The sequence below is a fragment of the Lepus europaeus genome, chromosome 4 (assembly GCF_033115175.1).
Source record: "Lepus europaeus isolate LE1 chromosome 4, mLepTim1.pri, whole genome shotgun sequence".
In the NCBI taxonomy this organism is placed as follows: Eukaryota; Metazoa; Chordata; class Mammalia; order Lagomorpha; family Leporidae; genus Lepus; species Lepus europaeus.
The window spans coordinates 165,824,761-165,840,679 of record NC_084830.1 but is presented as its reverse complement, the minus strand read 5'-3'; the positions used below and the strand labels follow the sequence as shown (position 1 = coordinate 165,840,679).

The following is a 15,919-nucleotide window of genomic DNA, read 5'->3' as shown; positions in this document are numbered from 1 at the left end:
CAAGGAAATGCACAGTCATCCCAATTAGACAGATGAATGTGTTCTGGGACAGTATGTGCAACTGGTAACAGCAGTTATCAGTGTACCAAAAACTTGAAAGCTGATAATAGAGATCTTCAAGTTCTGTCCCCCCATAACAAGTACATGAGTTAATGGATATTTTAAGTATCTTGATGTAATAATCTGTAGTGGGTCGATGTCTCAAAGCATCAAATTGTACAGCATAAATATATACAGCTCATATTTGTTAGCTACACTGAAGTTTTGAGTGTAAGTAAATAAATTTAAAACAAATACATTGTAGTCTTACATTTTTGCTTATTTGAAAATAAAGTGAGATATTAAAAGACAATTTTTAGAAAACATTGATCAATGAATTATGGAAAGCATAATTATAAATTATTAGAAATGAAATTGTGCACATAACCTTGGATTCTGTTACATTGGAAATTCAGAATAAAATGGATGATTTTCTGTTAATTTAGCAATTTTCCAAATTGGAATCAGCAGCTTTTTCATCATCTGTCATCATGTATTCATGCTTGTTACGTCTTTTATCATAAACCTTCTACAGCAAAGACCAGAAGTCCTACTTTGGCAGAGGTTGTATCTTCCGAAATTGCCGCCACATTGCTGTTTTTATCTCCTTATTTCTGAGACTGTATATGATGGGATTCAGGACAGGAGGCAGAACTGTGTATGCCAGAGCAATTCCCAGGTCTTGAAAGGGTGACGATTTGGCAACTGGCCCTAAGGCAGCAAAGAGCCCGGTGCTGAGGAAGAGCACGGTGACAGCCAGCTGTGGGGAGCAAGTGGAGAAGGCTTTTGCTCGACCCTCTCCTGAAGGGATTCTGAGCACCGTGGAGAAGATCTGGAAGTAAGAGGTGATCATGAGAACAAAGCAGCCCATCACCAAGCACGAGCTGAGAGCTAGCGCAACAAACTCTGCGAAGAAAACCTCACAGGACACCAGGGCCAGCACGTGGGGGATGTCACAGAAGAACTGGTGGATGCTGTTGGATCTGGAAATAGGCTCCTGAAACATGTTTCCAGTGTGCACTGCTGCATAGGAAAAGCAGCTGAGCCAGGCAGTCACTGCCATCTGGCAGCATTTCCCTGCCGTCATCACAGCTCCATACTGGAGGGGGCGGCATATGGCAAGATAACGGTCATAGGACATGACAGTGAGAAAGGCCAGCTCAGCAGAGGCAAAGGCAAAGAAAAAATAGACTTGAGCCATGCAGCCGAGATAAGAGATGGAGCTGCTGTGCGTCAGGGAGCTGTGGACAGACTTGGGCACGGTGACTGAGATGTAGCACAAATCCAGAAAGGAGAGGTTCTTCAGGAAGAAGTACATGGGCGTGTGCAGATAGTGATCCAGCGTGATGACCGTCACAATGAGTAGGTTCCCCACCAGCGCTGCCAGATAAAGCAGCAGAAACAGCCCCGCGTGCAGAATCTGCAGGGCCCAGACTTCAGAAAAGCTCATGAGCAGGAATTCTGCCACCTCCGTGAGATTGTCCATCTGGCAGGGGGACCCGTGTTCTGATGGTTGAGAAGAAAGCATGACCATTTTAAATGAGACAAAGAAAACTCAAGCCAACAAATCAAATCTGTTGGGCATCTTCCACACTCCTAAAGCAAATGGGATGTTGGCAGATTGTTTTATAAGCTTTGTAAGGTTTAGAGAGCTAAAGACTAAGAATCGAGTAACTAATCTTTAAAAGCTGCCATTTAGTGTCAGTGATCTGCTATGCAGTGCTTTTCAAACACAAGCTAAGAAATTCCCCCATCCAATCAACTAGGATGTTTATATAAAAAAGTAGGTTCTCGGGTTCCATTGCCAACAAACCAAATAAGAATTTGTGGGAGACACCCAATAATCTGCCATTTGTACAAGTTTCTGAGTGATGTTTTAGTGCAAAAGGTGTAGTTGTGGCTGTAACTACACATCCTGGGCAGTCGGTGAGCTCCAGGTGTTTGTTGAATAACCTCGGCAGCACGTGGTTTTACAATGAGATTAATGACTCAAGGCAAGGGAAGAATACCAAATATGACCTTAAGCCATAAGCTAGTAGTTCTGTTTTGGAGAGAGTCAAATGGATGTGTCCACGCACTAGACACCACAATAGTAATAGTTAGGATGCCATAACTCTTGTGTAGAACCTTCTCCATGCCAGATGCTACTATCTGTACTGTGCATATATTAAACTCAAGTAATATTCACAATGGCACAAGGAATTGAGATTATTATTCTCATTCAGCAGGAGAAGCAGAGGCATAGCTGAAACAATGAACTTGGGGCAAAGGTCAGTTGCAGCAGTCAAGGGACTACTTGGGGCACCTCATCCCATATCAGAGTGTCTGGGTTTGAGTCCCAGCTCATCTGCCAATTCCACCTTCCTGCAGTGTGCACCCTGGGGGGTAACAGGTGATGGCTCAAGTACATGGGTCCCCTGATTGAGACCTGGGCTCCTGGCTTCAACTTGGTTCAGTATGGGCTGTGTCAGGTATTTGGGGAGTGAACCAGCAGATAGCAGATCAATAACCAATTAAAATGTATGTCCAACCTTAGTAGGTAGGGAAATCAAAATCAAAACTTTAAAGCATGCTGTTTTGTACTCACTGTTTTATATAATAAAAAAGTTTATGGAAAACCTAATTAAAAAAGTATGATTTTACCTCAGTGTAAAGACACCTGTGTTCCACATCAGAGAACCTGGGTTCAATTCCTGGTTCCCACTTCCTGGCTCCACCTTCCTGGAAATGCAGGCCTTGGAAGGTGGCAGTGTTAGCGCAGGCTGTCGGGTTCCTGATACCCCTTGGGAAACTCGGATTGAGTTCCCAGCTCTAGCATTGCACCTGGACCAGTTCAGGCCCTGGTGGTCGTTTGTTTAGTGAGTCAGCAGAGAGAAGCACTTGCTCTCTCTCTCTAGCTCTCTCTCTCTCATTTTAATGATTCAAAGAAAGAAATAATTTTTTTTTGGTGGCAACTGCAGCAGGACGCAAACCTGCAATCTTCTGATATGAAAGAAAGAAATATATTTTTTTTTTTTAGTGGGAGGTAAAATAGCAAGGTTTATTAAGAAGGAACATCTGTAAGGATGGATGGGCACCTCTCCAGACAGGACCTGAGAGAGAGTGCCCAGTCCCTCAGACTGGGGGGGGGGGGCTGCATGGGTGAGTGGAGAGTACACCTGGCCAGGCCAGGCCAGGCCAGGCGGGCAACTCAGCAAAGATGCAGAGAGCTGAGCGCGCAGTCCAGTTGAGGCTGGGGGTTTTAAGGAGATGGGTCTTGCTTCCCCACCTCTGCTCCTCTTGGAACAAAGGGCTTTTTGGATGTAAATAGAAAAACTTCTCTTGAAGGTCTGAAACAAAGGACTTTATGGATGCAAATGTTATCAGACCTGAGGAAGGGAGTAGGGTGTTTGAGATGCAGATACTGGGCTGCACCTGGGAGATTGTGGAATATAAATATTTTTTTAAGATTTAATTTTTTATTTGAGAAGTAGAGTTACAGACAGTGAGAGGGAGAGACAGAGAAAGGTCTTCCTTCTGTTGGTTCACTCCCTAAATGGCCACAATGGTTGGAGCTGCACCAATCCGAAGCCAGGAGCCATGTACTTATTCCTGGTCTTCCACATGGGTGCAGGGGCCCAAGGACTTGGGCCATCTTCCACTGCCTTTCCAGGCCATAGCAGAGAGATGGATGGGAAGAAGAGCAGCCAGGACTAGAACCAGCACCCATAGGCAGCACCATAGGCAGAGGATTAAACTACTGTGCCACAGCACCAGCCCAAGAAAGAAATAATTTTTTAAGGGAGAATTTGTTTCGATGCAAGAAAATTTTTCATTATACATGTTTTGTGGCTCCTTTAATAAATATATACTCAAGTGTAAAGATTACCAAATTGAGGGCTGTGTGCTCCCATCGTGAGGAGAAGGGATCCAAAGCCCTGTTTTATATAAGAACAGGTCCCTGTACAGCAGCCATGCTGAATGTGGCAGTGCCACATACACCGATACAGAAAATTCCATACAGGAAGGTCTCAGTCATGTGAGCCTCAACATTCAGAATGCGAGACATTAGTTATGGATGCACACAGGTAAGAGATAGTATGCAACAGACATAGTAGGGAATGCATGGTCCCAATTAGTGAATGTGGGACAGAGGAGGGAAACCATGAGAAACAGGTAGAAAACTGGACATTAACTATTCTGTAATACCTCAACATTTACAATATTAAAGCAAGCACAAAAAGATGAATAAATGGTTAATTAATTAACAATAATTTTTACTCTTCCCACATTTGTGGCATTTCACATTTTAATATTATGCATTTTAATATTATTTATTTATTATTATTTATTATTATTTTAATATTCTTATTAGTATCAAGAAGCAGTTGGAATACTGTTGTGTGTCATAAACTGGATGTCATTTTAACTCACTTATAAAATTTTGTGAAAATAAATAAGACTTTTTTTGGCTTCATGAATCTATGTAACACCTCACCTACTAAAATGATAAATTCAGAAAACATGATTAAGCCTGACAGAGGTTGCTGATGCAAGATTTGCTTCATCATTCTTACTACTTTCTTCATGTTTTTCTACCCAGTGTATGTTTGACAATGCATAGTCGTGAAAAACAGCATTTTTGTCCTGCCATTTACTTATTAATAGAATTTAGTGAAACAAGTAGTACAATGCGCGTTGTTACTAATTTGGTTTTGGTTTGTCCTCAGAGTCCTAACCAAACAATCCAGACTTGTAGCTCTAGGCCCCCCTCCCTCACCAACACCAGGGCAGGTGGTCACACAGCTCCCAGACTCAGTCAGCAACAGGGCCCCGCCCCCTGGTTAGCTTGGGGCAGTTCTCATGCTTAGTCACCTAGAGGATGGAAATCCTGCCACTGCTTCAACTCCATCACCTCCTGCTTCCAGAAGGGAAAACTACCCCATAATTTTATGTAGTTTCTATCTAGTTACTGTTATTTATTAAAATTATCATGCAATCAATAACTCCTTGGAAGTGTATGCTGTTTAGAATTGAGAATAAGCAGGATAGGTTTTTAGAGAAACAAGTAGAAATATTTTATATATAGCACACATTCTTACACCACATCTATGGAAAATACTGTTAAAAATCATTAATAATATTTATTAACAAATGCTTGATAGTCAACCATATATTAAAAAGGCATAGTACCTTTCAGCACACATACATACATACATCACTGTCAGATTTAATGTAAACTTTGTATTACTTCTAATTGCAAAGTGCATGGAATTACACATTTATCAACATTTCCTGCTTCCCAGTCTGCCTCTTTGAGGAGCAAATAGGTGACAGTGGAATTCTTTTCATGTCAGGAGCAAAAATGAGTGGTAGCATGTATAATCATGTCCACCTAGTTGGGAATAATGTACCTCAGTCTCTCTGCTGCAAACAGTGTCAGGGCGGAGGAAGCCGGGAATGCACACATGAAGACATCCATGGCGTGGGCTGGGGGATGGGAAAGGTGCCCGGCTCACCTCTACACCTGCTTCAACATGCCTGTAACACAGATGCACTGACAGGGAGCCCCCTGTTCTAACCTGCTCCCAAGTCCTTACTTCCTCTCTGAAAGGGACCCCAACACAGACTCCCCTGGAATCTTCGACTCACCTGGGGCCATTTCCCTCCCCTGGCTCCACTGTCTACAATTTGACTACCTAAGAATATCCAGACTCCACGTTCACCTGCGCCATGGGCTCTTTCACTCCAAGAGCTGTAAATCAAGACCACGCAGCTGGTGGAGCACACCAGCATCTGACGAATGCTGGGACTGACGGAGACCTGCATTCTAGCTGTGTTAGCATACAGGGAGCTGATTTAAATGGGGATGTTACAAATAAATTTCATTTTCAGTGGCCCCCCAAAAGTAACAGGCACTGACCAGGTGACCTCTGATGCCACGCCAGCACTGAGGGCATTTATGTCAACTGCACTTGAGCCTCTTCACACACTCATGTCGCTGTTGTTCTGATCCTCAAGAATCACCCATCACTTCCGGTTTCACCCACAAGTTGTGGGCTGAACAGTCCCAAGCTGGCCATAGAGCCCCCAACACTGATTACAATGATAAAAATAAAAGTGAACTGAATGTACCACACTATTCTGTTGCTTGCTTCATTGAACAAGTGTGGAACATGACTAAGAGAACAATCAAATTGCTCTAATCAAACATCAGGCACGATGTTTTCATTGCTAGAAGTTTGAAATGATCACTTGCACAAGCCTTGTGCAGTTACATCCAGTTCCCCTACTGCATGAAACTCTGAGAAACAGAAGAACAGAAATACCTTTCTGAAAGAACATGCGGCTCTTGGCGTATGAGTACTTTCTGCAGTGGTGAGGACAAAGGGGTGATTCTGGTATCTTCCTCCGTTCACCATGAGACGAAACAACTGTGTTTAATAAGCAAGCTCAGAGGTGGAAGCTACCTGTTGCACACTATGTCAAGGAGAGAATCTTCTCTGTGAGCTTCCCAGGGAGTGGGTCCCCAGAGTCTGGAGTGGATCACCCCAGAGAGAAGCCTGGGGCATTGGCCTCAGAGGGAGGCAGACCTTCACCTTGTCAAGTGGTAATTGGATGTGGTAATTGAGCTGAAAGTATGGGGCAGCACAGAGAGAGAGAGAGAGAGAGAGAGAGAGGCAGAAATTCTCATCAAAGAAAGATTTCTCCTCATTTGACTGAATGGAGGCTTAATCAATTTTATTATCTTTTCAAAGACAGATTTTTGTTACATTGATTTTTCGTTCTGTTTTTCAATTTTCAAATTCAATGGGTTGTGCTTTACTTTTTATTATGTCTTTTCTTCTGCTTACTTGGAATTCGTTGACTCTTCTTTCTCTCATTTCCTAATGTTGAAATGTACCCTATTGATTTTAGATCTTTGTAATTTTCTAGTATGTGTGTTCAATGTTGTAAACTTTCCTCTTAGTTTCACCTGTGCCACACTACAACTCTGATGAGTTTTGTCTTCATTTTCATGTCTATAGACAGATATAGATATATTTATAATGTATGATCTCATCAGATTTCTTTGTTGCATCACATGGAATTTTGAAGCTTGTAGTATTTGGGAATTGTCTAATTTTGTTGCCAGAGAAGCAAAGGGTCCTTGTCTTCGCACAAAAAAGAATTCAGCTGTGAGACAGAGAGTAGTGGAAAGCAAAATAGCAAAGTTTATTAGGGTAGGGACATCTGTAAGTTGTCCTGCAGGTAAGATGTCTATAAGAGGTGCCTGGATGGGCACCTCTCCAGACAGACCCTAAGAGAGAGTGCTCAGTTCACATTTAGGCTGGAGTTTTTAAGGGGATGGGTCTTGCCTTCCTTCCCCATCTCCTTCTTCTACTCCCAGACCCAAGGACTTGTTGAATGTAAATATGAAAAATTCCTTTCTGAGTTCTTCCCGCTGAAGTTATCAGACAGGGGAAGCCTGGCTGACCTCGCCCCTTCTTAGAGGAAGGATGTTTATCAGGCCAGGTAGAAGGGGCAGGACCCCTGGAAGGTCAACAGGGTCTGGGCAGAACTTTTGAAGTGCAGATACTAGCCTGCACCTGTAAGGTTATCGGGATGACTTTGAGATGAGGATACTGGACTGCTGTAGATGTCAATTCCTTAGGCTTTTGTCACACACACATAAGCTCATTTCTGATTTCCATCAGATGAACAGACAAAGAAAGGCAGCATAGATGAGGGTCATTCAAAGTTCATGGAAAATGAAATTGAAAGATGTATATGTTGGTGGAAAAAAAGCTTTGTAATCTGTGTATCATTTTTTCATAAATTGCATTTTCCTTGAACATCTGAAAATTTTTCATATACTTAGGTTTAGGTTTTTTTGGTACCAAAATAAGCATCTTTTGGCTGGCACTGTGGCTCAATAGGCTAATCCTCCACCTGTGGCGCTGGCACACCGGGTTCTAGTCCCGGTCGGGGTGCTGGATCCTGTCCCGGTTGCCCCTCTTCCAGTCCAGCTCTCTGATGTGGCCCAGGAGTGCAGTGGAGGATGGCCCAAGTGCTTGGGCTCTACACCTGCATGGGAGACCAGGAGGAGCACCTGGCTCCTAGCTTTGGATCAGTGCAGTGCGCCAGCTGCAGCACGCCGGCCACAGTGGCCATTGGGCGGTGATCCAATGGAAAAGGAAGACCTTTCTCTCTGTGTCTCTCTCTCTGTCCACTCTGCCTGTCAAAAAATAATAATAAGCATCTTTTAACTCACTTTTCCACTAACTTTGTGAAGTATCCTCATATAGACAATGGAATGTTATTCATCCTTTACAATAAAAAAAAAATCTGTCATTTCCAACATAACCTGGAGGATTTTTTTTTTTTTTTGACAGGCAGAGTGACAGTGAGAGAGAGAGAGACAGAGAAAGGTCTTCCTTTGCCATTGGTTCACCTTCCAATGGCCGCCGCGGTCAGCGCGCTGAGGCTGGCCGCACCACGCTGATCCGAAGCCAGGAGCCAGGTGCTTCTCCTGGTCTCCCATGCGGGTGCAGGGCCCAAGCACTTGGGCCATCCTCCACTGCCTTCCCGGGCCACAGCAGAGAGCTGGCATGGAAGATGGGCTACCAGGACAGAATCCGGCGCCCCGACCGGGAATAGAACCCAGTGTGCTGGCACCGCAAGGTGGAGGATTAGCCTATTGAGCCAAGGCACCAGCCCACCTAGAGGATCTTTTACTCAGTGAAATAAGCCTGGCACAGAAGGACAAACATTGAATGATTTCAATTATGTGTGGTATCCAGAAACAAACATAAAGAAATAGAATAGTATGTAGGATTCTGGGTTAAGGGAGTGGATGGCATAAGGGGACAAATCAATCAGACTGAGCGTTAGAGGTTATTGTGAGATTGGTGACCGTTAACAATCATGCATCGTACATTCCAGAATTCTTAAAAGAGTTCAAATGTTTTCAACTCAAAAATGGCATATGAGGTGATGTTTTCATTAATTAGCTTACTTTATGTCCTTTGGTTATTTTCAGCTGTATCACAGCACATGCAGTTTATGTGAGGCGGATGAAAACCAGCATCATTGTTTTTCTCTGACTTTTCCTGTCCTTCAGGAATCTCCAGTGTTGCTCAAGCATGGACACATTACAGACATCACTGAGTGTTTATGGAGCAAATGAACAAGCCAGCGACTGTCAAAACATAATATGTAAATTGTTTATTAAATTGTTGGGGGATCCACTTAGAGCAGATATAAAGGTAGCTTTTTTCACTTATTAAAGATAAGGAAAGGATATTTTCATCCTCAGCGTATTTACAATATTCTGGGTCTGGGAGTGAATTTCCTGCAAGGATAGAAGCCCCAGGGGACCCCTGAGAAGCCAGGGTTTCCTCTAGGCTCCCTGTGCTCTTTGCCACAATGGAAATAAAAAGAGATTTCAGCTTCTCTCCCCACTCCTAACATCTGACGCTCAGTGCCTTGTGTTTAACTGGGGAGCATCTCGAAGTCCGAGACGGGAGAACATCTGCTGGGACTGCTGGGCAGTGCAACGCATTCTCTGACTCACCCACAACCTCCTGTCCAGCCCAGGTGAGCTGCTCTCTCCCCGAGATTGAAGGGGTGAGTAAGGGGAGGATTAGATGGGTGTAACTTCAGGAGATGTAGATGCTCTGGACACCAGATTTGTGATTTCCAGGGCACTGGTGCACATCTCAAATGATCGTTGTCCACCATTTGGCCTCACAGATTCTGGGCTGTGAAATTATTGGGGAGTGTGCATGCTCAGATGCACACAGAGGCACACACAAACCTGCAGCCTTTTATATACTGCATTGCTGTACCATGTGCAGTTGTGTTTCTCACACACAAACTTCTCAAATACCTCATATTGAAAGGAGAGAAGAGTTAGTGGATTGCTTCGCTGTTATGTTTAAGTGAACAATAGAGGTTAATTATTCCAAACATTTGGTATTTTACAAATGCTGACGAGCAACAGGATCATCTTTAATGAAACTAGGGCCTATTAATAACTAAAATCTGCATCTCACCTTACAAAGTACCACTTAATTAAATCATGGATCATTTTTATTATCACAATCTGAGGAAGATAATTGGCAGAGAGAGAAAGAGAGAGTGAGTTTCCCTTTAACATATTCCTAATTTTGAGCCATAAACACAAGATTGGAACATGTCATCCCTCAAGGCTTTTAGTAGAAAATAAAAGCAAATTGATCATGGTTTCCAATAATATACTGTGGAAATGTGTTTTATTAAACAGTAATATAGATAGAAGGATAGATAGATATAGATTGATGGGTATATTACCAGAGAAGCAAAGGGTCCTTGTCTCTGCGCAAGACAGAATTAGGCGTGAGACAGAGAGCAATGGAAAGCAACATAGCAAGGTTTATTAGGGTAGAGACATCTGTAAGAATGGATAGGCACCTCTCCAGACAGAACCTGAGAGAGAGTGCTCATTCACATTTAGGCTGGGGTTTTTAAGTGGATGGGTCTTGCCTTCCCACCTTTTATCTCCCCCTCTCCTTCTCCCAGAACCAAGGACTTGTTGGGTGTAAATATGAAAAATTCCTTTCTGAGTTCTTCCCACTGAAGTTATCAGACAGGGGAAGCCTGGCTGGCCTCACCCCTTCTTAGAGGAAGGATGTTTATCAGGCCAGGGAGAAGGGGCAGGACCCCTGGAAGGTCATCAGGATCCTGGGGGGACTTTGAAGTACAAGATGCTGGGCTTCTGGAGCTTCCGCAGTGGGTGCTGGTCTTCAGGCCTTTCTCATACACACATAGGCTCAATTTCTGACTTCCTACCTAACAGATAGATAGAGTAAGAACTCCCAGTTGCTTGTTCATGCCTGAAACGCCCACCATAGCTGGAGCTGGGCTGGGACCAAAGCTGAGAGTGGAAATCTGAATTACTTGGGTTATCACCACCTCTTCCCAGGATCTGTGTTTGCCTAGAACCGGGAATGAAACCCAGGTACTCTAATGTAGGACAAAGGGGTTTTAACTGCTAGGATCAACACCCACTCCTGTATCTTCACTTAAATCTGTTTTTTTGAAAATCTATAATTAAATTAGGGGCCGGCACCGCAGCTCAATAGGCTAATCCTCCACCTGCGGAGCCAGCACACGGGGTTCTAGTCCCAGTCGGGGGCACTGGATTCTGTCCCGATTGCCCCTCTTCCACGCCAGCTCTCTGCTGTGGCCCGGGAAAGCAGTGGAGGATGGCCCGAGTCCTTGGCCCTGCACCCACGTGGGAGACCAGGAGAAGCACCTGGCTCCTGGCTTCGGATCAGCGCACTGCGCCAGCCACAGCGTGCCGGCCACAGCGGCCATTGGAGGGTGAACCAATGGCAAAGGAAGACCTTTCTCTGTCTCTCTCTCTCTCACTGTCCACTCTGCCTGTCAAAAAAAAAAATAGGAATACCTTTGAGACCTGAATTTCACATTGAAATATCAAATTCACTGAGAGCGAGATGTAGAAAATGAAACTTTATAACAGCTACACACATGCATGGTGAAGAGTTGCTTAAGCTACACAGAAAGGCAATAAAGAAAATCCATTCTTTATCATCTCAGAACTTGGTAAAGGAAAAGGCCTCTGAGGATAATAAAAAGAGATGAACCATCTCAACACATTTAATATGGGAGTTTACCTGCAATTTCTGACAAACTGAAGGCTACACATCAGTAGTGTTTAACCACCACATCACCCAAAGAGGGTAGGCAGATAAATTTAAAATGACACAACAAACATTTATTAAAGAAGGCTCTGCGCATGGCTTGGAAATACAGAAAGAAATGTATTCTTGGTATTCATGTAAGCACACCGGAGTGTCCCCCTTGCGTTTGCTGAGTTGCACAGGGGAAAGTGTGAGGCTTCCCTACAGCCAGTAAGGGAAGAGCAGGTGCTCTCTCCGCAGTGTGTGTGGCGTGATCCGTGCTGGGTAGAAAACTGTGTAGGCAGAAATGAAAGGGATACCAGTTCTGAAACATAACCAAGAGAGGATAAAGAAATTCATTACATCATTTTAGATTAACAAAAATTTTGAAGAAATCTTCATTTACTGTGAGAGCAAAACTGTCACATAAATTCTGTTCCTAAGACATACTAATAAAAAGTATGAATAAAAAAGACCCATTTATAGTATTTCCACAGACATTGAGTGATACACAGCATGATTCTATTCTTATATGTATGTATATCTGTGCTTCTGCCTACATTATTAATTAAAATGTAATGCTCCTACCATATAAAAATGACAGATATTTGAGATGATGGCTATGTTAATTGGCCCAGTTTGTTCACTCTGCTGAGTAAGCACGGAAACCTGCTGTGGCACTCTGTAAATGTATGCAACAGTTATTTGTCAATTCAAAAATTATACTAAAAAACCAAGATTGTATAATAAATATTGTATTTGACATTGAGGCTAGAGAACTCTTTATTTCTTATTTTAGTTTCATCTATGTCTTTGTTTAGAGTGCTAATGAAACATACTTAAGGAATAAAAGTTACATTTTACAGAACGTAATTCAATGTTGTTTCAGTCATGAATGACACATAATGCCGCAGAACAGAATTTCTTTCTTCCCTACATAAGGGAAGCAGAGAACTCTGGGTACCATTTCAAAGACAGAAAGCAGAGGGAGAAGTTGATGTGGAGCCAGGGTCAGGCACCTCGCTCTCTGAGTCAGGTGTGCTTCCTGCAGTCAATCCAGGTGGCTGGCTTGGGGGAGACCAAGTGGGTTTGGGGGGGATTTGGGGCAGAGTGGGTGGGCCCACCTCCCTGGGAAGGGCTTGCTGTTCTCCGCATTTCCCCTGCAGGAGGGAACTGCTTCTGGTTCTCCATCCTCCTCTGATTCCTGATGTTCACACCCCGTTTTTTGGTTTGTTCCTTTGTATGTTTATAGAACCCGCTGGTGAAGGACCTGAATCCTTATGATTTACTTGTTGGTTTCCTGAGCAGCTCTCTGTCTCAGATGGGCCCCAGGGCTCTGGGAAGGCAGGGATTTTACCTCTTTTCTCCAGAGTAGCTGTCCTCAGCCCTCAAGTCAGAAAGTCACAGCCCCCAACAGGGCAGCTCAAAGTTCTTGCACTGCTGGTCTACCTTCAGAACCCACTTTTCACACTCAGCATCTTGGTTTTCACCACCTAACACTGCAGAGTGCGTCCCTGTACCTAAGGTCCCTGTTGTCCTCTGAAACATTGCACAGCTTCTATAAGACAGGAAATCGGCCTTCAATGTAAGTTTCCCCAGAATCGGATGCCCAATATTGATCTGGTTCAGTCAGATACTTTAGGGATCTCCCCTCTCTGTGAAGCAAGGCTGCAGAATCATCACACATTTCATAACTTTGTTACTTTGATTCATTTATGCTTTTAACTTATGATTGTGGCTGGAATTCATCTATTATGCCTGAGTGATTGCTGTAGATGACAATGCAGACATTTGTGTGGCTGGAATTAAACAGCAATTACAATGCTGTCTCCTCGCCAGTGCCGACATGCTGGGTGCTCTGGGTCAACCGCAGCAGGCATCATTACAACAGGATCCTTCAGATTTGAACCTGGATTTTCTGAGGTGGGGATTAGTATAATCATTTGCAGATGAAAACAGTATTCTTGCATTTTAAAGTTGTTTATATAAAGTAAATTAAGTCGGGGGGCGGAGCCAAGATGGCGGATAGTGAGGACGTGCACCGTAGTTTGGGAAAATAAAGTTTCATAAAAGTGGAATTACTGTAGCCTCAGGAAAAGACTCAAGAAAAAAACTGCAGAGGAAACACTTCCGGATCTAGTGGATGTGACACAGAGGACCTACAGGGAGCCCACCGCGTGGAAACTCAACCACAGGAGAGTATTCGCAGAATCTAGCCAGCGCGGGAACGGGAGGGAGGTAGGACAAAGACAGCAGAAACCCAAGACAATGGGGGGGAAAAGCAGAGGCCTCGCTTGTCACTCAACTAGCAAAACAAAGAGCAGGAGCCATTTTACATATCTAAAGCACAGCCACAAACTCAGTAACTTCGGAATTTGGTGAAACTTGAGAACACATTGAGGGCTGCATAAACTCTTTGTGTGGTCCCAGGGGTAGATCAAATGAATACTCACAGAGGCCAGATTTCAACTACCCTCAATTTCACTCAGCCATTCGGGATTACTTCCCAACTGAGTCAAAAAAAAAAAAAAAAAAAAGATAGAGAGCGATCCAGCAAGGAGCAAGGGAATGAACAATCTGGGTGAGTCGCTTTTTGCACAGCCTTAAACCTGAAGAATCAAGCATAGCTCTCTGGCCACACCCATCACAGCCCCTAAGGATCCATCAAAGCAGACAGCCCACTTAGAGGCATAGTATAACGAGAAAAAAAACACCACAGCAAAAACAAAACAAAACAAAACAAAAAAAACCCATAAATTATCTCCAACATGCCAAACAACAAACGCAAAAACCAAGGTAACAAGAACAAGGAAGATGTGATGCCTCCAAATGAACAAGACACGCCAATGCAAGATTATGAAGATGAAGAGATAGAGGAAATGCAAGAAGCAGATCTCAAAAAATTGATAAGAACATTAAGAAATTCTCAAAAACAAATTCTTGAACTACAGAAATCCTTAATGGACAAGATAGAAAATCTCTCTCGTGAAAATGAAATATTAAGGAGGAATCAAAATGAAATGAAACAACTAGTAGAACATGAAACTGTGATAGTGACAAAAAACCACAATGAAAAGAAGAACTCAATAGATCAAATGACAAACGCATAAGAGACTTAAAAACAGAATGGGTGAAGCAGAAGAGAGAATATCGGAATTAGAAGACAGAGAACAGGAAAGGAAACAGTCAAATCAAAGAAAAGAAGAAGAAATCAGAAATCTAAAAAATACTGTCAGGAATCTACAGGATACTATTAAAAAACCCAACATTTGGGTTCTAGGAGTTCCTGAAGGCATGGAGAGGGAGAAAGGATTAGAAGGCCTTTTTAGTGAGATACCAGCAGAAAATTTCCAGGGTTTGGAGAAGGACAGAGACATCCTAGTACAGGAAGCTCAGAGGACCCCTAATAAACATGACCAAAAGAGATCCTCAACACGACACATCGTAATCAAACTCACCACAGTGAAACACAAAGAAAAGATCCTAAAATGTGCAAGAGAGAAACGCCAGATTACTCTCAGAGGATCTCCAATTAGACTCACAGCTGACTTCTCATCAGAAACCCTACAAGCTAGGAGAGAATGGCGAGATATAACCCAGGTACTAAGAGAGAAAAACTGCCAGCCCAGAATATTATATCCTGCAAAGTTCTCATTTGTGAATGAAGGTGAAATAAAGACCTTTCACAGCAAACAGAAACTGAAAGAATTTGTCGCCACTCGTCCAGCCCTGCAAAAGATGCTTAAAGATGTGTTACATACAGAAACACAGAAACACGGTCACCAATATGAAAGAAGATAAAGGAAGGAAACCTCACAGCAAAAGATCATAGGAGTCTCAAACCACATATTAGCAAAAATCTTTGGCAAATGACAGGGCAAAGTTACTCCTTCTCAGTAGTCACATTGAATTTTAATGGCTTGAACTGTCCAGTTAAAAGACACCGATTGGCTGATTGGGTTAAGGAACAAAACTGATCTTTTTGCTGCTTACAAGAAACTTATCTTTCCAACAATGATGCATACAGACTGAAAGTGAAAGGCTGGAAAAAGATATACCATGCCAACAGTAATGAAAAAAGAGCGGGCATAGCCATCTTAATATCGGACAACATAAACTTTACCACAAAAACTGTTAGGAGAGACAAAGAGGGGCACTATTTAATGATTAAGGGATCCATTCAACAGGAAGATATAACAATTATTAATGTATATGCACCTAATTACAGGGCACCA

General features: G+C 43.1%; 1 protein-coding gene across 1 annotated transcript; it reads right to left on the bottom strand.

The window, feature by feature from the left end:
• Positions 1–589: 589 nt before the first annotated feature.
• LOC133758638 (olfactory receptor 14I1) lies at positions 590–1,525 on the bottom strand. The gene has a single exon (XM_062189842.1). The coding sequence runs from the start codon at positions 1,523–1,525 to the stop codon at positions 590–592; it is 936 nt and encodes a 311-aa protein (XP_062045826.1).
• Positions 1,526–15,919: the final 14,394 nt, after the last annotated feature.